The sequence below is a fragment of the Taeniopygia guttata genome, chromosome 25 (assembly GCF_048771995.1).
Source record: "Taeniopygia guttata chromosome 25, bTaeGut7.mat, whole genome shotgun sequence".
Taxonomy (NCBI): domain Eukaryota; kingdom Metazoa; phylum Chordata; class Aves; order Passeriformes; family Estrildidae; genus Taeniopygia; species Taeniopygia guttata.
This window is the reverse complement of record NC_133050.1, coordinates 5,535,232-5,560,318: the sequence shown is the minus strand read 5'-3', so window position 1 is coordinate 5,560,318 and position 25,087 is coordinate 5,535,232. Positions and strand designations below refer to the sequence as shown.

Here is a 25,087-nt window from a genome sequence, read left to right as displayed (position 1 = left end):
ATAATCATAGCCTTTAGGAGACGTAATCATAGTATTTATTTAAGAATTAAGTGTGCCTGAAAGTGGCCTAAATTCCCTGTGCAAGAGCTGAGTTGTGCCTCAGCACCTGACTCTGCACTGCCGTGAGGGAGCTGCTCCCTGGTGCCCTGGCCAGAGCTGAGGGGACACTTGCTTTGGGAACAGAGGGCTGCAGGAATGTCACCAGCCTCAAACACCCTGCTGAACAAAGGGAGAGGCAGGGGAGGAGCACAGGGAAACGACCATCCAGAGAAATTCTGCATTTTCTGATACATCTTTATTTAGAGTAAACAAGCAGAGCCAGCACATCCGGAATCCAGCATGGATGGGGATAGAATAAGCATAGTTTGAGGCATTTATATGAGAGGAGGGAAAGAAAATCACATAAAAACTTCACAAACAAACATCACTTTCCAAAGACAAGACAGAGCCTGAGATGCCAATAGATCAGGTACCCCTAAGCTGCCTCAAGGTCCCACAGCAGTTACCAGGCAGAGAGGGAGATTCCTGTTCCAATCCTCCAAAAAACTTCCTTTGCAGAGCAGGTTTGGGACCTGCTGCTCCTGTACCTGAAGGAGATGGGGTGGGAGGAGGTTGGGACTGGCAGCAGCTCCCTCCCATCCCAGGGAAGGGGCTGCAGGAGGAGCTGACATGGAGAGAAAGTGCTTTAAATGCAGCCATGGCCAAAATCAGCCATTGTCCCACACTTGAAAACTGATTAAGCACCAGATCAAATCAAGAGGGGACAGAGGCACCACCATCCCTGCTGAGAGGGTGCTGTGGGGTTGTTCCACAGCAGATGCTGTGGTCCAGATGTGGCCCCTGCTCAGTCCCTCAGAACATCTGTGGGACAGCAGTGACACTGAGCCTCTCTCTTGTGTTTCACAGCCTGGCTGAAGAGCAGTGAAATTCATCTTTAAAATCAAAATTCTTCTATTGCACCTCAATGTACTAAAGAGCTCACAGCTGCCTTCACAAGCAGTTATTGCCTCACTGTTCTGGCCTCTCCCTACCCCTCCATATAAAATTTCCCATGCCTTAATGTGAGGAAGAAATATATACATACATATAGATATAGATAGATATATAGATAAATTAGATACCTTTATTTTATCAGTAAAACCTGTGTAGTGTCCAGAAACACAGAGTGGGCAGCTGGCTGTTGGCAACACAGGAATTAAACAGCCAAAATATCCAGATAAAATAGATTTTAAAAGCAACACATGCTGCAAAAGCTTTGGTAGGTGCATCCTCCTGCAGGGAGGTCGGGCACTGGTTTAGTACCAAGCTCGGGGTGCCCAGGGCTGGGGCTGGGCCCCCAGTCAGGCACTGCTGGCTGCAGATGCTCAAGCATCCATGCAGGAAAGCTCCATGGCCAGCAGCAGCTTCCCTGCCCTGCAACCACCAGCCCTGAGGTCTCTTTGGCAGGTTTACATTGCTCCCCTTCCTCTAGCCCCACACCCCTGACCCTGTTACTTCTTGAAGAACTTCTTGTTGAGGAGGAAAATGAGCAGGTTGACATTGACCTTGGCCTTATCGAACATCTTCATGACTGCTACTCCCTCGTACTGCAGCTGCAGCAGGTCCTGTGGGAGAGGGGACTGTCACTGGGGGCACCACACAGCCCCCACACACCCCAGCTGCCCTCATCTCTCTGAGCCCCAGCAGCTGCAGGCTCCCCACCTGGTAGTGCAGCTGGAAGTGCTCCATGTCGATCCCCATGAATTTGGCTTTCACCTGGAACCTGCCCGATTCCTCACAGGGGATGATGTCGAAAACCACGTTCCTGAGCCTGAGAAGACAGAGACACTCACTACCAAAGGGGCTTCACAGCTTTAACACAGCCAAGGACCAGCTCACCCTCCCAGTCCACAGCAGCCAGACCCACAGCCCAAACCTCACTGCAAATCCCATTCTCCTACACAAAACAACTTGCCCCACATGGCAGGACAACAGTGGCCCATGTGCATCCTCCTTCTCAGTTATTTTCCTCTTCCTGCCTAAGTTTTCATAGAACCATGGAATATCCTGAACCAGAAGGGGCCCACAAGGGTCAGAGTGCATTAACTCCTGGCCCTGCACTGAATAAGGCCAAGCAGAAGCTCCTGCCCTGGAGCAGGGTCACTCACTGGCTGGGTGGCAGGTCCTGGATCTCCAGCAGCACCCCCTTCTCCCACAGCTGGGCTGCTGTGTAGTGCAGAGATGGCAGCTTCTTGCTCTTCCCACTGCCCCTGGAAGAGAAGGGACCACATTCTGAGAGCTCATCTCCAGCCATCCGTGACCCTTTTGATTCCCAACCTCTCCAGGATTCACAACAACCAGAGAGCAATGAAAACAAATAACGTTTTTTTTAAAAAACTACTGATTTTTGGTAAGGAATCGCACTTGTTGCCGGCTGCCAGGTTGTCAAGGCAGGTCTTGATGTACTGGTTGTAATAATCAATTTGCTCCTCATAAAACAGAGTTTTGGCATCGAGGCCCTCCAGGGTCTGCCTCAGCTTCAGGATCTCCCTGCGGCGCTGCTGCCGGTGGCGCCGCTGGTTCCGGATGTCCTGGAGGAAACAGCGGTGCCAGAAAACCAAAATTTGTCATTGTGAGCTTTACAGAGCAGGAGCTCCGGGGGTTTAGGGGTGATCCCAGCCTGGCATCCCCCAGCACACCTTGGCCAGCTGGTCGATGAGCGCCTGGTACTGGTTGGCAGAGTCCAGCAGCCCCAGGCTCTCCAAGCGCCGCAGGTTGCGGGTGACCTTGCGCTTCTTCTCCTGCATGGAGAGCCGGGCGTTGGCAGCCAGGGAGGGGTGGCGCCTGAGCTGAGCAGAGGGCTGGGCATCCCGCAGCGCTCGCTGGCACAGCAGCTGCTCGTGGGCAGCTTCCTAGGGAGGAGAAGGGAACACAGCTGGAATGGGATACAGAGGAGGAACAATCAAACTCCTTCACCCACGCTTTGATGTGGGTCTCTCCTGGCCCAGAACGTGATTTTTCTGAAATCCAGAGTCCAAGCACTGCTGGATCACAAGTAGCCAAACCTCTGAGAGGAGCGGGGCAGCTTTTTGCTGAGAACTTTTTCGCCCTTTGCCCACAAGGATTTTCAGTTCATCCCTTGCAGCAGCCTCACTCATCCCACCTCATGCTGTGAGGCTGGTGTCCACAGGATTTCTGGGAGGGAATCTCCTGCTTGGCACTGGATCAAATCCACCAGCATCTGCTTGGTGCTAGAGACCAGAGGGAGATGTCAGGCATCCGCTCCAGACCATCACCCTCCACACAATATTTAGTTACCTCCCAAGGGTTTCTTGCCCACCTTGAGCATCCCAGCCCCCAGTACCCTTCCAACACCCCCAGAGCCCATCCTCACCTCAGCAGCAGGCTCCTGGTGTCACTCTCCTCGCTGCTGGCCACTGGCACCAGCTTGTTGGTGAGGGTGAGGGAAATCTCTGTTCTGCTGAGCTGGGAGATCACCTGCTCAGCACTGCTGTCTCCCGGGCTGGCAACGCTCTCCCCTGCGAGGGCACAGAGAGCCCTGCTAGCTGTGCTGGCCTCTGGAGGGTTGGCTTCCCGTGCCCAGAGCAATCCAGCTCAAACTTCCTGCAAGGAAAGTGTGCCCACGTCCACCCTCCTCCCACCAGGGCGGGTGGTGGGTCCCAGAATCCAACCTACCAACCAGGGACTGGACTGTGGGAAGCTCATCGAGATCCGCCAGGAGCTCGTGCAGGGGGTCACTGTGGTGTGATGTGATGGAGTCCTGGTGCTCGAGCAGGAGCTGGACAGTGCAAGGGATGAATCAGTGGCAAAGGGTGTGGGAATCCAGGGCTTCCCTCTGGCTGCCCTCTGGCTGCCCTGGGACCCTGGCAGGGGTCAGGAACTCCCCTGGACAGAGCCCCCAGAGACACTGGCTGTGATCTCTGTCCGTGGAAAAGAGTTTTCAATCTTACAGGATGAATTACCAGCTCTGAGTGTTTGATAAGAGTAATAATTAAGTGTGGCATGGGTGCAAAAGTAAAATTTTAGGTTTCTAGATGAGGGGTCCGAAGGGGACAAGATGGAGGAAATTGGGTGTGTCTTGTCCTTTTTCTCCTTCTTCATGCCCTCCATGTTTCACTGTGGTTGTTGGCATTTTTCTGTTGGTTTAGGCTGGGGACACGCTGTTTAATGTGATAGATATTGGCACGTTATTGTAAATATAGCACAGGTAGTTTGTGGTATTTAATGTTTGTACCATCCCACTGAGGGCAGAGCCCCACACGCTGCCCTGCAGGACAGAGCTGCGGCAGGGCAGCAGAACATGTTAGAGATAAACAGAATAAACAACCTTGAAACAGCACAGACCAATTATGGCTTCTGCTTTGGCAACGGGGCAGAAAGACAGAGACTTTTTACAATCTCAGAATCATCAATACCTCAGATTCCGACAAAAGGGGGATGCAAATGGAGCATGAGGGAGGGTCACCCTTCACACCCAAGAGGGGATGGAGAAAATATGAGGTTTGCAAAAGGACAAACCTGCAGAATCTAGGTTATTTCCCTGCTTAGAAGGGAAAAAAAGGGTCAGGAAGAAGGAAGCTGTGCCAGGGGTGGGATACAGAAGAATGGGAGGAAACAAGCAGAAAGCCCAGGGGATGGGAGCAGAGGAAGCAGAGCTTGCCATGAGCTTTATGCCCTGACCTTGTGCGTGTTGATGAGCTCCCCCACAGTGATGTAGATGACTGGTTTGGCCACTGCCACCATCTCTGAGTACTCATCCATGTCAAACCTCTCCTCGGGCTCAGGGACGCAGCAGGCAGCAGAGATGAACCTCCTGCAGGGAGGGACCCCTTTGGTCAGCCCCAACCCTTGCCACGGGCTCCCAGCCGCCCTCCCACCCCATCACCACCCTGGGGCCCACCTGAACTTGCTGTGGGTGTGCTCCAGGTACTGGTTGAGCCCGCAGAGGTGGGCACTGTCCCCCTGGAAGGGCCTGTGGGCGGCGGCGTGCTGCAGCACCTTGGCGATGCAGCCCAGGCTGCGGCGCTGCTCCGGGCGCAGCGCTGCCCCGGCCGACACGTCCACGATGTCAAAGCCATCGGGGGCCACCACTGCCGGGTTCATGAAGCGGTAGTAGAGCAGGTTCCCCACGATCTAGGACGAGAGGCAGGCTGGGGAGCAGATGGGTTAGGGCCCAAGGAGGTGACACCTCAGCAGGGAAGGATGTTTCATCCTTGCTCTGCATCTCCTCTTGGCATTTCCTTAGTGGCTCAAGGACAATGTCGACTTGGAGGGGTTTTTAAGTCAAAAGGACCTGACCTTTGTGGCCCCTCATGTACAGACACAGCTGAACCCCACCAAACTGTACAGCTGCCCCAGCCCCGTGGTACCTTATCAACCTCCTCTGCTGGGGCCTTGGGGAATTTCTCAACCAAGGACATCCTCAGGATTTTGGCCATGTAGCGCATCCCATAGCTGAGGAGAGGTAGGGAGAGGACCATCAGCATGTGGGTCCACCCTGATGACCCAGTCCTACTACCCATCCGCCAAGAAGCAGCAAGCCCCCAGCCCTGGGGTGATGGAGAAGCCCACAGGTAGGACTGGCAGCTACAGCACCCCTCTGCTCCCTCCCCCACCCTGCTGCCAACCCAGGCATCTCTGGAGGAGGCCTTCATCCTCTGAGATGACCACAAAGCTCAGATTCTTCCTGGCAGACATCTCAACTGCCCAGAAACGGAGCAGAAAAACGAAGCAGCCCATGAGGCGCTGCTGATATTTGGGGTTCCCCTTGCTGACAGTGCAGTAACTCAGTCCTGCAGCAGCAAAGCCCCCCCATAATCCAACCTCCTTTCTAAGGCCTTGCTGGAGACACCTCAGAGCCAACAGCACTCCTGGGGCGTGCACAGAAACCGTCGGGATACTCACGGGATCTTATCCACGGAAGAGGTGATGGCAGAGACAAACTTGTCTGTTACTGCCAGGAGGTTGCGGATAGAAATGTCCAGCCTCCTTTGGACCTCGGGGTGGCTGAGAGCCTGCTCAGGGCTGACCTCGTACGGGAGCTTGCTGTGAAGGGAGGACAGGAGCCCATCACCACCGCATGCCCACCACCCTGTGGCCGAGCCAAGCCTCCTTACCCAGGGTCTGACCTTCTGTGCCCGCTCTGTGACTCAGTCTGGTTGATCCACGCCTTGTAGATGTCCACAGGGTCCGTGTGGATGCTGAGGGCCCTGTCCTGCAGGACCTCCTGCACGGGGCCAGCCAGGATGTGCCGCAGGGCGTTCTGCCCGCGCTCACTGCGGTAGAAGCTGACCACCAGCCGCACCACCGTGGCATTGCCCGTCAGGATGTCGTGAACGTGGTCCACCTTGGACCTGGGCACAGAGAGGATGGACTGGCGTGTGCTCTCCGAGCAGGAGGCAGCAGACAGATACAACAGCATCCGAGCTGCTGCAGCTCAGCCTTTCCCTGGGCCTGCTCCCACACCAGGACACCCACCTGATCTCCTCCTGCAGTGCCACTTTGAAGAGCTGCAGCAGCAGATAAGCCTCCCGTGGGTTGGAAGCGTAGTTGTAAAGTGTAAAGATCACCGACTCCATGAATTTGGTGGACTTGTTCTGAGGCATCTGGAAGATCAGCCTGGCCAGGTACACTGGCTGTGTCTGCAGGGAGGAGGGACACTGAGCTAGCCCAGGTGTCGTGGGGTAGCTGGGCCCAGTCCCTGCACTGCTCCCCCGGCTGTGGGGGACACAGCAGAGCCCCCCAGCCCCACCTGCAGCAGGTAGAAGAGGTGCTGATAGGCCTCCAGCTTCTGCCTCTTCTCCTTGCTGAGCGTCTTGAGCCCCTTCTGCTTGTCCATGGACATCATCTCTGAGAGCTGCTCCTTGTTCTTCTTGGTCAGCTTCTTGCAGTGGGACACCACCTCCTGTGGCCACACAGGCAGGGAGAGAAGCACTGGGGTCTGCCTAAGGCTCTGGCATTCTGACCAGTTTTGGGGAGAGCCAGAGGCAGCCCAGTGCTCCTTCTGCTTAAGGAGTGAAGCAGAGACGAGTCCAAGCTGCGATGCCGTGGAGGGCAGGACCACATGAGGCAGCCAAGTCCTCCCCTCTCTCTACCTGCAGCGTGATCCTGTTCTTGACCAGCAGCCCAATCTTGATGTCCATGAGGTCCAGGTCACTCTCCAGCTGCCGGCTGGCACGGATCCTCTTCACCACCTCCTCCTGCAGCCGCAGCACCTCCGACTCCTCCCAGAAGTCGTGCTGGCTCTGCTCCAGCAGGTGGATGAAGCGCCGGACGATGCCCAGGGGTGGACTCTTGGTGTGGACTGCAGCAATGCAGAGCAAGGCCATGAATAATCTGCAGGTGCATGGAGTGGCCACCCCCAGTGCATTCACCCACACCCCATCCTCCTCCCCAAAAAGCACCAGGACATGGGACAGCACACGGCCACACTGCAACAGCCTCTGGGAAGCTTTTGGGGGCAGAGGGGCAGCCCCAGGGCTGATGACCAAGGACCACCAAGGCTCTGTCACTCCAGTGGCCTGCCCATAAGTGCTTCCCCACTGTGCAGGGCCAGCAAGGGAAGAGGCAGAATCTCCTTCCCAATTAGCCATCACACTTCAGAGCAGCAATGAGCAGGCACTTACTTACCCAGCATCCTGTAATCCCCACGGGCCTTGTTGGCTCGTACAAAAGCCTGGATTTTAATTACAGCTTTAATCTGCCAAGACAAACAGAGAGGTGGGAGATGTTTTTTCGTAGTGTCCCTAACACATGTGGGGAGTGAAGGAGAGCTGGACAAGCACATCACTGCCTGGTCCCACTGCCAGGAATGTATTAAGGCTTGGGATGAGGGTCTCTACAACACAGGAGAGATTTTGGGATTCTACCCTTCTCAGTGGTCATTCCCCTCCACCCACTGTATATCAGAAGCTGCAGCAACTCCATGGGTGCAGCTTCACTTCCCACAGCTGACAACCCCCCTTTTCTCCCCAGAATTTCCTTCCCCTCTTAATGGGCATCTTGAAGTCATTGTTGGGTTTTTTATGGAACTGGAGTGGTTCTGCTCTCCTCACACTTTACAAAACCTGAGAGCTTGGTTTCCAGACCCAGCAGGTATCTATTCCTTCCCATCTGTCCCCCTGCCAGGATGAATCAGTTATTCCAGCTGCACTGAGAGCGTTCAGGGACAGGGATCCAGCTACGTGCTCCAGATCATCCCCCTACATCCCCACCAACACAGCCCCAGGAGCGGTTTGACTCTGATCCCATCACTCACATTCTGCCTGAAGTAGTGCAGCCTCTCCTGGTACTTCCTCCGTGCCTGCCACATCCTCACAGCTGCCTGGATCTGGGAGAGGTGTTCAAATATTTGGATTCTGGAAGGACTTGCTTGGCCAAAGGGGAAAAATCATGAGGATTTCTAGGGGAGGTTTAGGTTGGATATTAAGGAATATTTCTTCATAGAAGGGGTGGTCAGGCATTGGCACAGGCTGCCCAGCAAAGTGGAGGGCTCACCATCCTGGGAGGGATTTAACACCCATAGGGATGTGGCGCCTGGGGACACGGTTAGTGGTGGCCTTGGCAGTGCTGAAATGGACTCGGTGATCTTCAAGGGCTTTTCCAGCCTCAGTGAGCCCATGGTAACAATTCTAGTCTATGATTTTTTCCTCCCCTGTCCACTCACACACTGCCCTGGCCCAGCTGCCACAATCCCCCTGGCTCCTCTGCACCAGGCAGGGGTAGATGCCACCCTCACAAGCTGAACAAGCTGGTGACAATGCCCAACATGGGAACAAAAGGCTGAAGAAAGAATCTTCCAAACCTTGATTGCAGCCTCTGTGTTGGATTTCAGGTAGTGCAGCCTGTCCAGGTAAGCTCTGCGCTGCCTGTATCCCCTCCAACAAGCCTGGGCACAAGGAGACACCAGGTAGAGTGAGTCATTGTGACTCCATTGGTTTCTCAGGGAGCACATGAGGAAAGAGAGTAACACAGCGTGGGGAAAGAGGAAACCAGCACCCAAAGAAACTGTGAGAGAAGCAAACCCCTCAGAGGTCCTGGCAGTAAAACTACAGAGCAGCAAGCCTGGCCCTGCCTGGGCCTGCCAGAAGGTGCTTTGCATGGCTGTGTTCAGAGGAGGGACAGGTCCTGGCTGTGTCACCTGGATCCTGGTGGCAGCTGGCCTCTGCTCCCGCAGGACGTGCCGCCGTGCCGCGAGCTGCCGGCGGACGAGGAAGCCCCGGAGCCGCGCCTGCAGCCGCACCACCAGGGCCACGCTGGATGCCCACAGACACTCCCGCTCGTGGGACAGCGTCACTCGGGTGATCACCGACTGCAAGGACACGAGGCAGCACCAGCTCAGCCCCAGCGATGCCAGCGGTGCCCTCCCAGCCCCGTCCTGCCCGTACCTGGATCTCCTCCCGGCTCAGGTGTGTGGTGTTGAAACTGCCGCTGCGTGGGCACTGCCAGCTGCCCTCCAAGCTCTGCAGGTTCAGGTAGTACTCGGCACCATCCAGCAGCCTGTGCCTGACCCAGGACAGCTCCGTGCTCCCTGCATGGAGGGGAGGTGCTGGAGGGTGCTGCTCCCCCTGAACACCCCGGCCAGGGGTGCAGCCCAGGCTCCTGGGCTGGGGGAGGTTTGGCAGCCCCAGGGTTTTACCTGCTGGTCTCTTGGTGGCCATCAGAGCCGCCAGCTGCTCCTGGTAGGCGCCAGCACAGGCGTTCACCACCCCACACAGGGCCACGTCAGGGTTGCACAGCACCCTCAGCGTCTGTGATGCCTTCCCTTCCTTGATGGCCTGGTTGATGGCAGCTATGCCCAGAGCCACTGCGGGAGCAGAATGGTTCACATCAGCCCCTGATTGTCCCCTGACCTCCAGCAGCACCTGCATGGGGAGAGCACTCACTTCTCCTGGCTGCCACTGTGTCCTGGTTGGCCTGGCAGACCCCTTCCTGGATTTCTTCCCAGCCAAGAGCAGCTCCATTGTCCTGTGTGGCCTGTGAGGTGGGGGAGATGGGTTTTAGCGAGCTGGGCAGCCCCTCTGCGCACCTCCTGCATTGCTGGGGTGGAGGGAGGGGTTACTGCACGGGTGCCCTGCATCCAGGGGGACACCACGCTGCCATGGGGGTACTCCGTGACCCCCACCCCACCTGGGCTTTGTGCCTCCGTGCCCGGGCCAGGACAGCGTGGTAGCGCGGGGCGGTGGGCAGGGCGAGGCCGGGCAGGGCGGGCACCAGCAGCAGCAACGCCGCCAGCGTCTTCTCGGGGTCCGCCTGCAGCAGCGCCTCGTTCAGCAGCCCCAGCACACGGGATCCTGCGTGGGACGGGAGGGACACACATCAACACGCCTTTCAACCCCTGCACACCTCCAGGCACCCAAGGGACTCACAGCCCAGGGTGCTGTGAGACTCTCCACTGGAATCCCAGCACAACCTCCCTCCCTCCCTGTGACCCCCTGTGTTGGAACTCAAAATGTCCCCCAGACATTTTTAGAGGTTCCAAGCCATAGTCAGAAACATTTAAAACCCTGACAAGCAGCTGAAAACAGCTGTAATTTTAAGTTTAAGCCGTAAAATATTTTACCGACTTTACAAGTAGAACAAGAAGTCACAAAAATTTAAATATTATAGTAGAAGTAGTTACAAAATAAAGAGAAAAATTTTTTAGTATTATACATAAGAGTTTTAACACCTATACAGGAGGATTTTTACTTTATACATAGAAGTCAGAAGTTTTAAGATAGAAGAATATAAGCCAGTCTTATTCCTCCTCTTTCTTCTTCCTAACCTCCATGTTCTTAATAATATTAACACTCATAAATTAGTTTAAAATAAAAAAACACCATTTAATATAAACAATATAATAATATAATTAATATAAAATAATATAAATAATATAATTAAGATAAATAATAAATATTTTTAAAAATAAACATTTATCACACAATATACCATATAAAAGATAGAAACAACCCAAGGGCAGGGGGAGAAAAAAAAACCAACAGTCAGAGAAAGTATCAAAAGTATGTGTGCCTCTACCTAAACTACTAACCAAACCACAATAACCAAAGAAAACAATCTTTTAAATAGCTTACAATAAATTGCCTTAAAACCAAACAACAAAAAACTACTAAATTTTCTTTAAAAACACAAATTAGAAGGAAAACTTTACCACCACACAAAACCCCTAAACCAAGCCAAAATTCCAACACCCCTGCTTGCCCAAACCTCGTGTGGGCAGGACTCACGGTCGTTTTCATCCTGCACTGATGAATTGGTGCTGGTGACGCTGTCCTGAATGTCATTCCAGCTCAGGAACTCAGCTCCTGCTTTCCTCAATTGGCCTTTCAGCTGCAACAAGTCATCAAAATACCTGCAGGAGGGACACAGGGCAATGACTGAAGCATTCCAAGCAGGGCTCAGTGCATTCCGAGGAGGGCTTGGTGCATTCTGAGGGAGGGCAACTGGCTCTGGCAGCTCTGCCTCAGCTCTTCAGAGGGGAGAGGCAAGGCACAGGACAGGAGGCTGCTGGAACGAGCCCACAAAAAGCCCTTTCCACAAGATTTATCCACACCAACCCTAAATAGGAGCCCAACTCACCGCTGTGCATTTGCATCCTCAGCTCCTGAGAGGCCCAGGGCAGGGCTGACCAGGTTCCTCCAGAGCCTGTTTGGGCTCCTGGCATCCAGGGCTTGGTTAACCAGTGCCACAGCTGAGAGCATCTCCACAGCCACAAACAACTCCTCCTGTGCCAACTCGCCCTGCACAGGGCAGGCAGAGACACTGAGCCCCCAAAACCTCCTCCTCCAGCCCCAGCTTCCCCAGGGAAGCAGCAACAAAGGCAGGACCCCAGCCCTAGCAGAGGGCCCATCCCTGGGGTGTCTCACCCGTGGGTGCTGGCTCTGCAGCAGGGCCAGCTGGTGCTGGTACAGGGAGGCAGCAGGGGCGTGCACATCAGGCAGTTGGGCTGCAGGCTCCATCAGAGCTTCCAGGGTTTCTGCTGGCACCCCTTGGCGGACAGCAGCGTTGATCCGGCCCACAGCCTGCAGCACTGAGGGACAGACAGGCTGGCACAGGGTGGCCATGCCCTGTGTGCCAGCAAGCCCACAGCTCCTGGGATGCACTGGGCAGCAGAACATGCAGTAAGTTTGCCCAGGCACTCACTGACTCGCTCCTTCTCGTCCCTCTGGTTTGCTGTGAGGATCCCTGCCTGCACCTCCTCCTGCTCCAGCAGCTCCAGGTAGCCCAGCTCCTGCAACAGGCAGAGAGGGGTGTCAGGTCTCACAGCTCATGTCAGGTCTCTGTCACGCTTGTGCTGGCAGAGCAGCCGTGCTCAGATGCTCAGAGCCCTGGCAGAAAGCTGCCAACTCCTCAGCCCACAGAACCTCCCTCTTCCTGGGGCACGGGCTGCCCCCAGCGCCAGCCCCCTGCACCCCAGGCTCCTGCCAGCCCCTACCAGCGCCTTCTCCTCCCGGTCCGAGCTGAGCTGCTCCAAGTAGAGCTCGAGGTTGTCCCGCTGCACGCAGCGCAGGGCCAGGACGGGGTCCTGCAGTGCACAGTGCAGTGCCAGCACATCCTGTCTCTCCAGGGCATTGTCCACCTCTTCCAGAGCCCCACGCACTGCAAGAGGCCAGTTCACCCCAGAGGTGAGCAGGTAAATCATCCCACAGCTCCAGGGAGCAAAGGCAGCTATGGCTAAAGCCTGCATACCCTTCACTTTAATGTCTCCTTGGAAATGCACACCCAGCCCTTCTTCCCTCTAGGTCTGAGGCTGGCCTGAGCAGACTTACTTCTGCTAGGCCCACCACTCTCCCCATGCCCAGGGCTGCCATGGTCCCACCATGAGCCCTGGAGAACCCCAGAGGGAAGACCCAGCTTTGCTCACCATTCACTTTGTTGATGTTCCCTTGGATTTCAGCCTGGGTCAGACACCAGTCGTAGACGTCCTCTCCTTCGGGGATCACCTGTGGGTACTGGACAGGGACTCCCCAGCCTGAGCTTTCTGCCCAAGCACACCCTACCATGCACGGTGGGGTCTCCTGCAGATGCCTGGGCTCATTTCCCACCCCCTGGGTGAACTAGCCCACAGAGAGGAACCATCTCCCCCATCTTCTGCTCAGCACAAGGGCTCCCAGGCCACGTTTCAGCCAGCAAGCCCCATATGGTCTCTGGCCAAGGTGCCCCTCCAGCTGGAAACACCCACCTGCCCATCAGCAAAGGGGCTGCTCCTCTCCCAGGCACCCCAGAGCACCCTGTGCCCTCCTCACCCTGTTGGTAGCATTGCTGCCCTTCTCCAGCTTGGCCTGGTGCAGCAGCTCCTGGTAGGCAGCTGCCAGCTCCTGGCGCAGCCCCAGCAGCGCGGCGTGGGGGTTCTGCAGGGCCTCCATCGTCTGGGCCACCACGCCCCGGTCCACCGCCTCATTGATGGCCAACACCGCTGCGTGGACTGGAGAGGGAGGAGGGGAGTGAGATGGGACACAAGGCCAGCTGCAGTTCCAGTTCCCAGCAGCTGGGAACTCGCAACAAGCCCAGGGAATGCAGAACCCCAGCTGCTGCTGGCTAGCAAGGGCTGTGCCAGCACCTGCAGCCTTCTGCAGGCTGAGAGAGAACAACCAGGTGCCTCCCACTGTGTGGGAATCCAGGGCTTCCCTCTGGCTGCCCTGGCAGGTCTGGGACCCTGGCAGGGGTCAGGAACTCCCCTGGACAGAGCCCCCAGAGACACTGGCTGTGATCTCTGTCCATGGAAAAGAGTTTTCAATCTTACAGGATGAATTACAAGCTTTGAGTGTTTGATAAGAGTAATAATTAAGTGTGACACGGGTGCAAAAGTAAAATTTTAGGTTTCTAGATTAGGGGTTCAGAGGGGACAAGATGGAGGAATTGGGTGTGTCTTGTCCTTTTCCTCCTTCTTCATGCCCTCCATGTTTCACTGTGGTGTTGGCATTTTTCTGTTGGTTTAGGCTGGGGACACACTGTCCAACGTAGGTGACAGATATTGGCACATTATTGTAAATATAGTACACGTAGTTTGTGGTATTTAATGTTTGTACCATCCCACTGAGGGCAGAGCCCCACACGCTGCCCTGCAGGACAGAGCTGCGGCAGGGCAGCAGAACATGTTAGAGATAAACAGAATAAACAACCTTGAAACCAGCACAGACGAATTGTGGCTTCTGCTTTGGCAATGGGGCAGAAAGACAGAGACTTTCTACAGTCTCAGAATCACCAATACCCACAGATTCCGACACCACTGCATCCCAGAGCACCATCACCTCCCAGGGCCCCCTCTCCCAGCTTGCTGGCCCCAGACTGGGCATTCAGTGGCTGAGCCAAGATCCTGCTATGGGCTGACACTCAACCCCAGTCCCCACCAGGCACCCATCACCTGCTGCTTCATCCACTGAGAGCTCGTTGGCCAAAATGCCTCCGATCTTGCTGAAGGCAGGCAGCTGCAGCCCGTACTTCTCCAGCTCCCGCTTCATGTTGTTGATCTCCTCCTCTGGAGCAGAGCAGAGGCAGCTGTGCTCAGCACCAGCCCTGCAGCGCAGTACTGGAGCAGGGGCAGCCAGCAGAGCCCCCACTGCCCTGCCAGACTAAGGGGGTGCAGAAAACCCCCACACTGGGGTGGCATCCCTGAGGCGGCTTTGGCAAAATGCATCCAAGAGTTTCACTCTGCACATCCCTCCTGCCACAGGACCCCAGAGCATCGGTGCCAAGCCCCCCTCAGCAAGTCCCAGCCCAGGTCTCCCTGCACAGTGCCATACCTGTGAAGTTCACTTTCCCATACAAGTCCTGGATGGGAGGAGCCAGCCCCAGCTTGAAGAGGTAAAAGCTAAAATACAAACCCACATGGTGACATCACCTGCTTCTCCCTCCTGACACTTCTGTGTCACCCGAGGCCGACGGGTGACACCACCAAAGGGCTCATGAGCATGAAGGTGACACCACCAAAGGGCTCATGAGCATGAACACGCTCCATGAGAGCCAGGCCAGGGCACCCACCTGAGTGCATGGATGCAGTAGACCACCCGGGGCATGTTCTTCTTGTCATAGATGTCAGTGGTCTCCGGGTGGAAGATCTGCCAGCAAGACCAGAGACACGTCAGGGACAATGGCATTGAGGCAGTCCCCAGGGCTGCTGGTGTCAAGAGTAGGGGGCAAAGACAAAGCCCCCCTGCCATACCAGCCCCCCCCCAGTACTGGCACAAGGCAAAAAGGCAAAGGCCAGTGTGTCCCTGGGCTGGGGAAAGCAGAGGGGAGGTGATACCGAGGGAAGCCCCACGTGGCTCATGGCATCCCGCCAGTAGTTGATGTTATCCGTGTGCCGAAAGTGAAGCCCAGCTGTCTGGAAGAGAGGAGCTGAGGTCAGGCTGAACCCCACTTCCTCCCACCCCTGGGGTCCCCCTTGCCCCCAGACCAACCCAGCCAAGGCAGGAGGTTAAAGACAGAGGCAATGCCTGTGACCCCAGGGGCACAGAGCTCAGGGACCCCATTGCAGCCACCTGCTACAGAACAGTCCCTCAGGGACTGCTGCCAGCGAGCCCCTCCTCACTCTGCACTCACCAGCAAGGGAAAGGTTCCAAGGGGTACTACACCTTCCCTCTGGTGCCACAGCCTTACCTTGTACCGTGTCTGCTCAGGGTCGTAGATCTTCTTCAGTGGGACAATGGCAGGGGCAAAGCAGTGGCCCAGCTTGGCCAGGAGGACCCCGTTGCGCAGAGTCTCCTCCAGCTCCGTGGGTGGGGGCAGCCCCTCACCCAGACAGGCCTCCATCCAGCTGGCAGGGCAGGGACAGGGCACGTCACTGACCCCCAGCACCCCACCCAGCACAAAAGCACCCAAAGGACAGCCCCCCCCCCCCAAACCCCATTCCAATAAATCCCCCCTGGCAGGGGAGCTCAGCCCTCAGGCTTTTGCTGCTGGGTGATTTTCAGTTTGGGTGTAGGGCTGAGTGTCCTCCCACAAAAAACAAACCCCCCAGCCAACTTTCAGGAGCCATAAAACCACAGGATCCAAGCAGCATTTTGAAGCCACTCCCCACACATTCTCCCTGCCCTCCCCTTAACACCCCTTTTCCCCCCCAAATCTGAGCTTGAGGATCTCCCCAAGCGCAGCCCCACCGCTTGGCTTCCTCCAGGTGACACAGGTACTGGTAGGCAACGTTCTGCCTCCTCTGTTCGTCCATCTCATCGGCAGTCGGGCGCTCGCCTGGGCAGAACGGGGATATCCCATCAGAGCTCCCTGCTCTGAGGTTTTCTGAAGCTCCCATGGCCACCAAAACTAAGATTTGGGAAAGGGAGGCAGGCTTTGGGTGCAGTAGCCTCCCACAGCCCTCATGGGAGCGGCACCAACATCACAGTGCCACCAGCCAGGCCCTTCTGGCAGTGGGAGGAAAGTTTCCAATTTCCCTTTTTCCCAAATAACGGCCATGGGAGCTGGCACTGGAGTGGGGGAGGGCACGGATCAAGCATCCGGGGAGGAGTTGGGCAACACAGCTGTGGGGTTAGGGTCCTTTTACACTGCTGCTCATGCTGGAGGCACCCATGACTTCTGGGGGGCACCCAGCTGCCTCCCAACAAACCATTCCTCAAAAGATGTCCCCCCCAGTTTGTCCCCGTGGGCCTGGCACCTTGTCACTGCCATCCCTCTACCCACATGCAGACCTGCCTGTTCCCCCTCAACCCCCTGCACCCCTAAATCCGGCTGCTCCCCCATAATTCTGCACACCCAGAGTCCCTGTCCCCCCATGCACCCCACACCTGTCCCCACAGCCCCCCAGGCTTAGCTGTGCCCTCACATTGCCCCGCACCCCAGACCCATCTGTTCCCCAATCCCCGCACCCCAAACCCGTCTGTTCCCATTCCCGCACCCCAGACCCGTCTGTTCCCCAATCCCCGCACCCCAGACCCATCTGTTCCCCAATCCCCGCACCCCAAACCCGTCTGTTCCCATTCCCGCACCCCAAACCCATCTGTTCCCCAATCCCCCGCACCCCAGACCCGTCTGTTCCCATCCCCGTCTGTTCCCACCCCAAACCCGTCTGTTCCCCAATCCTCGCACCCCAGATCCGTCTGTTCCCCAATCCCCACACCCCAAACCCGTCTGTTCCCCAGTCCCCACACCCCAGACCCGTCTGATCCTATTCCCACACCCCAGACCCGTCTGATCCTATTCCCGCACCCCAGACCCGTCTGTTCCCATCCCCGCACCCCAAACCCGTCTGTTCCCATCCCTGCACCCCAAACCCGTCTGTTCCCATCCCCGCACCCCAGACCCGTCTGTTCCCCAATCCCCAGACCCCAGACCCGTCTGTTCCCCAATCCCCACACCCCAGACCCGTCTGTTCCCCAATCCCCACACCCCAGACCCGTCTGTTCCCATTCCCGCACCCCAGACCCGTCTGTTCCCCAATCCCCGCACCCCAGACTTGTCCCCCTCCCGTCCCCCCGGGCGTGCCCGCTGCCCTCCTCCTCCCGCCCCCCCGCCCCCGGTGCCGGTGCCGGTGCCGGTGCCGGTGCCGGTGCCGGTCACTCACAGCGCCCCGGTCCCGCTCCCTCCATGGCCGCGGCGGCTCCGCCCGCGGTTTGAATCTCCCGCCGCACACGTGGCCGCGCGCGGGGGCTGCCGGGCGGGACACGGCACCGGGACACCGGGAATGGGACACCGGGACACGGAACCGGGACCGGGACCGGGACACGGCACCGGGACTGGGACAGCGGGACACGGCACCGGGACTGGGACAGTGGGACACGGGACTGGGACACTGGGACAGAGGGACTGGAACCCAAGACTGCGGGACTGGGACTGGGACACCGGGACAGAGGGACTGGGACAGCGGCACCGGGACTGGGACACCGGGACACGGGACTGGGACAGCGGCACCGGGACTGGGACACCGGGACCCGGCACCGGGACTGGGACACCGGGACACGGGACTGGGACACCGGGACAGAGGGACTGGGACAGCGGCACCGGGACTGCGGGACCCGGGACTGGGACACCGGGACACGGGACTGGGACAGCGGCACCGGGACTGGGACACCGGGACACGGGACTGGGACAGCGGCACCGGGACTGGGACACCGGGACCCGGCACCGGGACTGGGACACCGGGACACGGGACTGGGACACCGGGACACGGGACTGGAGCAGCGGCACCGGGACTGGGACAGCGGGACACCGGACTGGGACACTGGGACTGGGACACCGGGACATGGGACAGCGGGACAGAGGGACTGGGACAGCGGGACCCCGTCACACGGGACTGGGACAGCGGGACACGGGACTGGGACACGGCACCGGGACTGGGACAGCGGGACAGAGGGACTGGGACACCGGGACACGGGACTGGGACACCGGGACACGGGACTGGGACTGGGACAGCGGGACACGGGACTGGGACAGCGGGACAGAGGGACTGGGACACCGGGATAGCGGGACCGGGGACAGCGGGACAGAGGGACTGGGACCCGGGACAGCGGGACAGCAGGACACGGGACTGGGACACTGGGACAGAGGGACACCGGGACACGGGACTGGGACATCGGGACACCGGAGCTGGGACCTGGGTCAGCGGGACACCGGGACAGAGGGACACTGCGACACCGGGACCCCGCGACAGAGGGACACCGGGACCCTGGGGCCCCGGGACACCGGGGAGCAGCAGCACTGGGACCCCAGGACAGCGGGACACCGAGGAGCGGCGGCACCGGGACAGCAAGACACCGGGACTCTGGGACCCCGGGACACCGGGTAGCGGCGCTGCCGGGACAGAGGGACACCAGGACCCCGAGACCCCCGGGGAGCGGCGGCACCGAGACCCCGGGAAACCGGGACACCGAGGAGTGGCAGCATTGGGATCCCGGGGCACCGGGACAGCGTGGAGCAGCCACACCGGGACACCTGGGGGGGACACACACTGGGGAGCTCAGGGAGTACCGGGGGTGCGGGGAGGTGACACACACACAGAGAGCGAGGGGAGCCTCGGGTTGCAGGAGGAACCTTGGGGTGCAGGGGCTGGGCAAACACCGGGGTGCAGGGCCAAGCGAGGGCTGCTGGGGGACTGCACGGGCTGTGCCAAGGGGTCAGCGCTGTGCCAGACCAAGGAACGTGCCCTCCCTGCTCTGAGCCCATCCATCACCCGCTCCAAAGCATGGAACAAGCCCCCAGCACCTGCCATGAGCTGTGAGACAGCAAGGAGCCGTTGTGCCATCCATTCCATGGCTGTCCTGGCCACCACACAGCTTTCCCATCCATCCATCCATCGCAGGGCTAACACTGGCACTGCTGCACTGAGTTGCCATGGCACTGCACACCACCCTGGGGACAGGGATGAAACTGGAGCCCGCGGGGCCATTGTGCGATGTGCTTTCCCAGCAGCAGGCCTGGCTTTGTCCCAGCCTGTGCCACTGCCTGCCACGCTCCCGTCTGTGACCCGCTCCAGGCACCTTTCCAGGCAGCCCAAGGCCGAGGTGCCTCAGACATCCTCATCCCGCAGCAGCGGCGGGGATGCCTCGTCTCTCTGCTCCCCGCTCTCAGCACCCTTTGCACCTGAAGAGCAAACAGTAAGTGTGTGCAACCCATTATTCTGCCTCCCAAAAAGGCACCCCAGCAACTCCCGCTCCATGCTGTCCCTCCTCCTCCCTCAGTGACCTCCTTCCTCTGTCATGGCCACCAAGGCTTGTGTGGTCCTCCATGGAAAGAACTTTTTCCTTCCTGAAACTTAATAGCAAACAGCCTACAAGACATCCCTAATTTTTCATAAATAATATAAAATAATGCTGTTCATTTGAAGTGCTCATTGGCTGGACTATGCTGACTTGGCTGCCTAAGCACCTCTGTCTGTTCCAGGCAGGCTGCTACCCCTGCCCATGGATTCGGAAGAGGCTGCTGACCTGGGAGTGCAGCCCACAGCCCCCACAGCCCCCACTGCCCCCACAGGATCCACATATCCCACTGCCCCCACAGCCCCCACAGGATCCACACATCCCACTGCCCCCACACATCCCTCTGTCCCCTCTGTCCCCACACATCTCACTGTCCCCTCTGTCCCCACACATCCCACTGCCCCCACAGCACCCACAGCCCCCACAGGATCCACATACCCCACTGCCCCCACACATCCCACTGCCCCCACACACCCCACTGCCCCCTCTGCCCCCACACATCCCACTGCCCCCTCTGTCCCCTCTCCCCCCACACATCTCACTGCCCCCTCTGTCCCCTATCCCCCCACACATCCCACTGTCCCCTCTGTCCCCACAGGATCCACACACCCCACAGCCCCCACACATCCCACTGCCCCCTCTGTCCCCACACACCCCACAGCCCCCACACATCCCACTGCCCCCTCTGTCACCTCTGCCCCCACCATCACCACCACCACCACAGCCCCCACCAGCGGCAAGAAGAGCCGTAAGAAGAAGAAGAAGGCTGAGTCCAGGGCAGCTGCTCAGGAGGGAGGGCATGAGGCGGCAGGGCGGATGGATGCGATTGAGGCCCTGACACGAGCCGGACATCGGGCGCTGGCCCTGGGCGCCGGGCGGGAGGCAGTGGGGTGCTTCAGGAAGGCCCTGCTCCTCTCCAGGGACACAGAGAGCCCCCAGCTCCACAGGGCTTGTGCCTTCAACCTGGGGGCTGCCTACGTGGAAACTGGGAAGCCCAAAAAGGGCTTTGAGTTCCTCCTCCAGTCCCAGCCCTCAGAGGAGGAGAGCAGGGACCACTCGGGGAGCCTTTATTTCAGCATTGGGGCGGCACACAAAGGGCTCCAGGATTTTCCAAAGGCTCTGCAGTGTTCTGAGAAAGTCTCTGGGCAGGCCGGTGCTGCGGAGGCCGGCAGCCGAGCGGGGACCGCCGTGCAGATGGGCTGCTGCTACCTGGGGCTGCGGGAGCCGGCGCGGGCGGCGCGGTGCTTCCTGGACGCGGCGCAGGCCTACGCGGCGGCCAAGAGCCCCGAGGCGGCGGCCGTGGCTCTGAGCAGGGCTGGGGGCTCCATGCTGCAGAGCCGGCGGTTCCAGCCCCCAGAGATCGCCGGGGTCCTCGCCCGGTGCCGCTCGCTCTGCGAGACCATCCCCGACCCGGCCCTGCGAGGTAACGCTGCGCCCTTCGCCCTCAGCGCCCTGGCGAGCGGCTCCCACGCTGCTTCTCCTCTCTGTCCGCAGGGAAACTCTACAATGACATCGGCCTCGGCTACTCGCAGCTCCACATCTTCTCCCTGGCTGCCGAGAGCTTCGAGCGGGCCCTGGCGCTGTGTGGTGCAGAACTGCAGCGGGACCGGCGCTGCGAGGCTGCGCTGCTGCAGAACCTGGGTGCTGCCCTCAACGCCCTGCGCAGCTTCGGCCCCGCGCTGCGCTGGCACCGGCGTGCGGCCGCGCTGCACGGTAGCTCACACCACCACCCCTGCCTCTTGGCTTTGCACATGTGCCAGCTCAGCATGGAGCCACGTGTTCCTGTTATAAATTCAGGCGAATAATTTGATTCAGCCTTTTAAGATCAATTAATAATTTTAGTAATTACAGCAAGCGATAGCAAGCAAACAGCGCTGGGTGCAGCTGCGGAGCCTGTGTTCCGCCAAAAGCTGACAACCTTTCCTTCTCTTCAGTCCCTTTTTATCCTGCATAAGTGGGGGTGATGGGTCTCCTTCCACCGTGGTTATCAGTTTCAGCAACAATGGGTTTCCACTGCGGTTATCAGTTCCAGCCAGTCCTGCAAAATCTTTCACAATCTTTGTTTGTGGTTACCAGTCAAGCCTGCAAATTCCATGTCCCGACTTCCCCCCCTTTTATCCTAATTTTATACTTTTGATGAACAAACAAGTCAATGCAGTTCCTCACATTCCCAATTCCAGGTGCTCTGGGGAACCGCAGGGCTCAGGCGCAGAGCTTTGGGAACCTGGCGTACGCCTGCAGCCAGCTCGGGAACCACGGGGCTGCTGCAGAGAGTTACCTGCATGCCCTGCAAGCCTTCCGGGACTCGGGTGAGGGCAGGCACAGCAGCCCTGCAGCATCCCAGAGCCAAGCTGTGCCATGCTGCCTGCCGGGGTGCAGGGACCGATGCAGCCCTTTGCCTCCCAGGGGACTTGCAGGGGCAGTGGCAAGCGTGCGAGGGGCTGGGTGCGGCCTGCTTCCACCTGGGAGACCCCCAGAAAGCCATCGGCCACTATCAGGAGGCTCTGATTTTGCTTTCCCGCTGTCAGGTAAGGCATGATGGGGCACCCCCAGGGCTGGACCCTCCCCTGAATCATGGGGCACTGGCATCAGCCCTGGGGCAAACCCACTGAGCCCATCACACACAGAGGTTCTCTCCACCACAGGACAGCCCCAGAGCTGCCCACAAACGGGTCGTGCACAAGCTCACAGATGCCATCCAGCACCGACTCCACCTCAGCCGCCTCTCCTACCAGGCAGGCTGGGCACCCAGCCCAGCCCTGGTGAGCATCACCCAGGGCATGGCACACTCTGGAGGGATGGGAACTAGGACCCCAGTAGGGCTTGGGGCAAGAGGTGCCTGAGTTTGCTGGGCAGATTAACACATGTTAATCCCATCAGGAGCCCAGCCAGCTGCGGTTTTGCTCCACACTGCCCCATGCCAGTAGGACACAGCTCCAGGGGAGCGAGGTGTGAGTAGGAAAGCTGCCATCCTCTCTCTCCTTCCCTGGAATGAGTTTCCAGATGAAACAGGAGACAAGCCTTCCTTCTCTCCATGTCCTTCAGGGGGAAAGCCCAGGCTGAGGACGAGCTGTATTGGCGTGTGCCAGGAGCACATCGTGGGTATTCAGGTGAGAGGGTGCAAACTAAAAGTGGGATTGAGCCATCAGGCAATTCCTGATGGAGCTGAGTCTTTGGCACATCTGATACTGTGCTCTTGCCTGTTTGTCCTTCCTTCCTGGAGGCACAAGAGTGGCCCTGACTGGTGGTCTCACACTGGAGCCTTGCAACACAAGTGGCCTCCTGGGCACCTCTGGGGAGGATGATGATGGTCCCAGCTCAGCTCCAGGGTATCACAGTGAGCCCCACGCTAACAGGTGGGTGGGCACCTCAGTACAGCCCCTGGCACCCAAATACCTCTGCAGCACAAGGGACTTCTCCTGTTTAATGGTGAAAATCCAGAGATTTTTAAAGATATGTAATTCTGGGAGTGTGTTTGGGGTCATTCCAGCTGGATCCTAGGGAGGGTTGAGTCGCAATCTGACAGGGGAGTTTGTCAGAGATGCTGTCCAGAACCCCCACATGAGGTTCACTTGTCTCTCAGCACGAGGATCACCAGTCCCCTGCCCCTGGCCAAGCCACCCCATGCAGGCCTCCAGCTCCACAAGTACCCCAGACAACCAGAACATCGCTTCTCCAGTGAGCCCAGGCCTGAGGGTCTCACACTGCATTCCAGAGGGCATCAAAACCACCAAACCCTCCCTCCGAGCCCTCCAGAGAGGTAGGTGATGCCTTGGAGGAGTGGGCAAGGGAGGTTTGGGCTCCAGAGTGTCCTCTGAGGGGGGGATTCACAAGTGAAGACCCCAGCAGAGCTGTGTCTTGGCACAGACATGACCCCAAGCCAAAAGTCACAGGGGCTGGGGATTTTGGCACCTCCTAGCCAACACCAAAACTGTGTCCTATGCATGGGGCAGCACATCTAAGGGTGGTTTCCAGGATCCTGGTATGAACCTCCTGCCCACTCCTGCCTTCCACTGCTTAAAGGGGCTCCAACAGAGCTAGAGAGGGACTTTGGACAAGAGCCTGAAGTATGGGATAAGGAGAATGGCTTCCCACTGCCAGAGGGCAGAGATCAGTGGGATTTTGGGAAGGAATGGCTTCCCACTGCCATAGGGCAGGGATCGGTGGGATTTTGGGAAGGAATGGCTTCCCACTGCCAGAGGGCAGGGATTGGTGGGATTTTGGGAAGGAATGGCCAGCATATTGGGAGGGAATGGCTTCCTACTGCCAGAGGGTGAGGATCGGGGGTGGTGGGGGTGGACATTGGGAAGGAATTCTTCCCTGTGAGGGTGGGGAGGCCCTGGCACAAGTTGCCCAGAGAAGCTGTGGCTGCCCCATCCCTGGAAGTGCTCAAGGCCAGGTTAGACAGAGCTTGGAGCAAGCTGGGATAGTGGAAATTGGGATGAGATGGGCTTTAAGATCCTTTCCCACCCAAAGCAGTCTGTGACTCGGTGGTTTGATTATTCCATTTTGCATCCTGCTGGACACCCCCACTCCCCGTGGTGCCACCGTGACCTTGCAGCCTTGACCGTGACCCCAGTGCCACTGCTGCTGGCTGCTGGCCCCGGCGGGGACCTGGCTCGGGGACCAGGACTCTGTCCCTCGTCTGCAGCCTCGTGTGACCAGCAGGACACCGGGGAAACACCATTTCTTGGGGGGCCTGTGCAGGTCCAAACCGGAGGCTGGGGGAGGTGGGTCATTGAGCCAACACGATTTTGACCCCGCTCCATTTCCACCGTCCTGCGTGTGAAAAACACCAATCACTTGGTTCTTAAAATGTTAAAAGTTTAATAATAATAAAATGGTTATAAAAATAATCATATCGTTAAAGTAATAAAATTTAGAGTTAGGACAATTACAAAACAATAAAAAGCAAATAATTACAGACGTCCAGATGCTCTCAGACACTAAGTCACAAAAAGTATACCTTGTGAACAAAGGAATAACCTTAAAAACAACAGCCTGTTGCATATTCATTTATCCTTCATGGTTATGCATACATTCTATTTAAAACAAGAACTCTGTCTGTTGTATGTCAGCTGTTTCCTTTAATCCCCAAGTCGTCTTCAAGTCGAGCAAGGCCTGAAGAAATTAGCTTCTTCTGATAAGAAAACCATAAATTCTTCTTCCCTTGGAAGATTTAGGTGTGCCTCGAAGCGAGTATCTCATTCCAACAAAAAAAACTCCCCCCACATACATAGACTCTATTTTAACATTATGTTGGAACCTAAAACTGTATTTAACACACTACTTAAGAGAATTCATACAGCATCACTTTCTAACATTACATATGTTATGTGTAGTAGATATAATTTGCGCCATTTCTAATATGATATACGTGATATTGAATATTTGTTAGAGTATACATGTTTGTATTAGGATTCCCCCCCCCCTCCCCTCACAGG

The 25,087-nt window shown here is 57.6% G+C and overlaps 2 protein-coding genes and 1 long non-coding RNA gene across 3 annotated transcripts; 2 read left to right on the top strand and 1 right to left on the bottom strand.

Moving 5' to 3' along the window:
- Window positions 1-273: 273 nt before the first annotated feature.
- IQGAP3 (IQ motif containing GTPase activating protein 3) lies at window positions 274-17,564 on the bottom strand. Its single transcript, XM_030291621.4, has 38 exons — window positions 17,513-17,564; window positions 16,098-16,185; window positions 15,598-15,754; window positions 15,245-15,322; window positions 14,980-15,056; window positions 14,742-14,809; window positions 14,363-14,476; window positions 13,245-13,423; window positions 12,863-12,950; window positions 12,434-12,597; window positions 12,142-12,229; window positions 11,865-12,028; window positions 11,578-11,738; window positions 11,226-11,350; window positions 10,129-10,292; window positions 9,885-9,975; window positions 9,638-9,805; window positions 9,387-9,529; window positions 9,140-9,310; window positions 8,804-8,887; window positions 8,258-8,329; window positions 7,630-7,699; window positions 7,095-7,303; window positions 6,752-6,904; window positions 6,478-6,641; window positions 6,129-6,353; window positions 5,905-6,045; window positions 5,370-5,454; window positions 4,901-5,133; window positions 4,681-4,813; window positions 3,676-3,778; window positions 3,374-3,518; window positions 3,143-3,230; window positions 2,679-2,891; window positions 2,404-2,570; window positions 2,148-2,249; window positions 1,702-1,810; window positions 274-1,604 (listed from the first exon to the last, which is right to left on the bottom strand). Exons 1-38 carry the CDS (start codon window positions 17,535-17,537, stop codon window positions 1,491-1,493), a joined length of 4,923 nt encoding a protein of 1,640 aa, XP_030147481.4. The 5' UTR covers window positions 17,538-17,564; the 3' UTR covers window positions 274-1,490.
- A 963-nt stretch (window positions 17,565-18,527) lies between these two features.
- On the top strand, window positions 18,528-19,755 carry LOC116809308 (uncharacterized). The gene is made up of 2 exons (XR_004369783.3): window positions 18,528-19,541; window positions 19,626-19,755. It is a non-coding gene; the product is annotated as an uncharacterized lncRNA (long non-coding RNA).
- Window positions 19,756-20,367: 612 nt separating this feature from the next.
- Window positions 20,368-24,499, top strand: TTC24 (tetratricopeptide repeat domain 24). The gene is made up of 10 exons (XM_041721010.2): window positions 20,368-21,066; window positions 21,138-21,356; window positions 21,824-21,952; window positions 22,050-22,171; window positions 22,289-22,405; window positions 22,524-22,594; window positions 22,689-22,753; window positions 22,867-22,999; window positions 23,227-23,403; window positions 24,205-24,499. Exons 1-10 carry the CDS (start codon window positions 20,460-20,462, stop codon window positions 24,302-24,304), a joined length of 1,740 nt encoding a protein of 579 aa, XP_041576944.2. The 5' UTR covers window positions 20,368-20,459; the 3' UTR covers window positions 24,305-24,499.
- The last annotated feature ends 588 nt before the right edge of the window (window positions 24,500-25,087 follow it).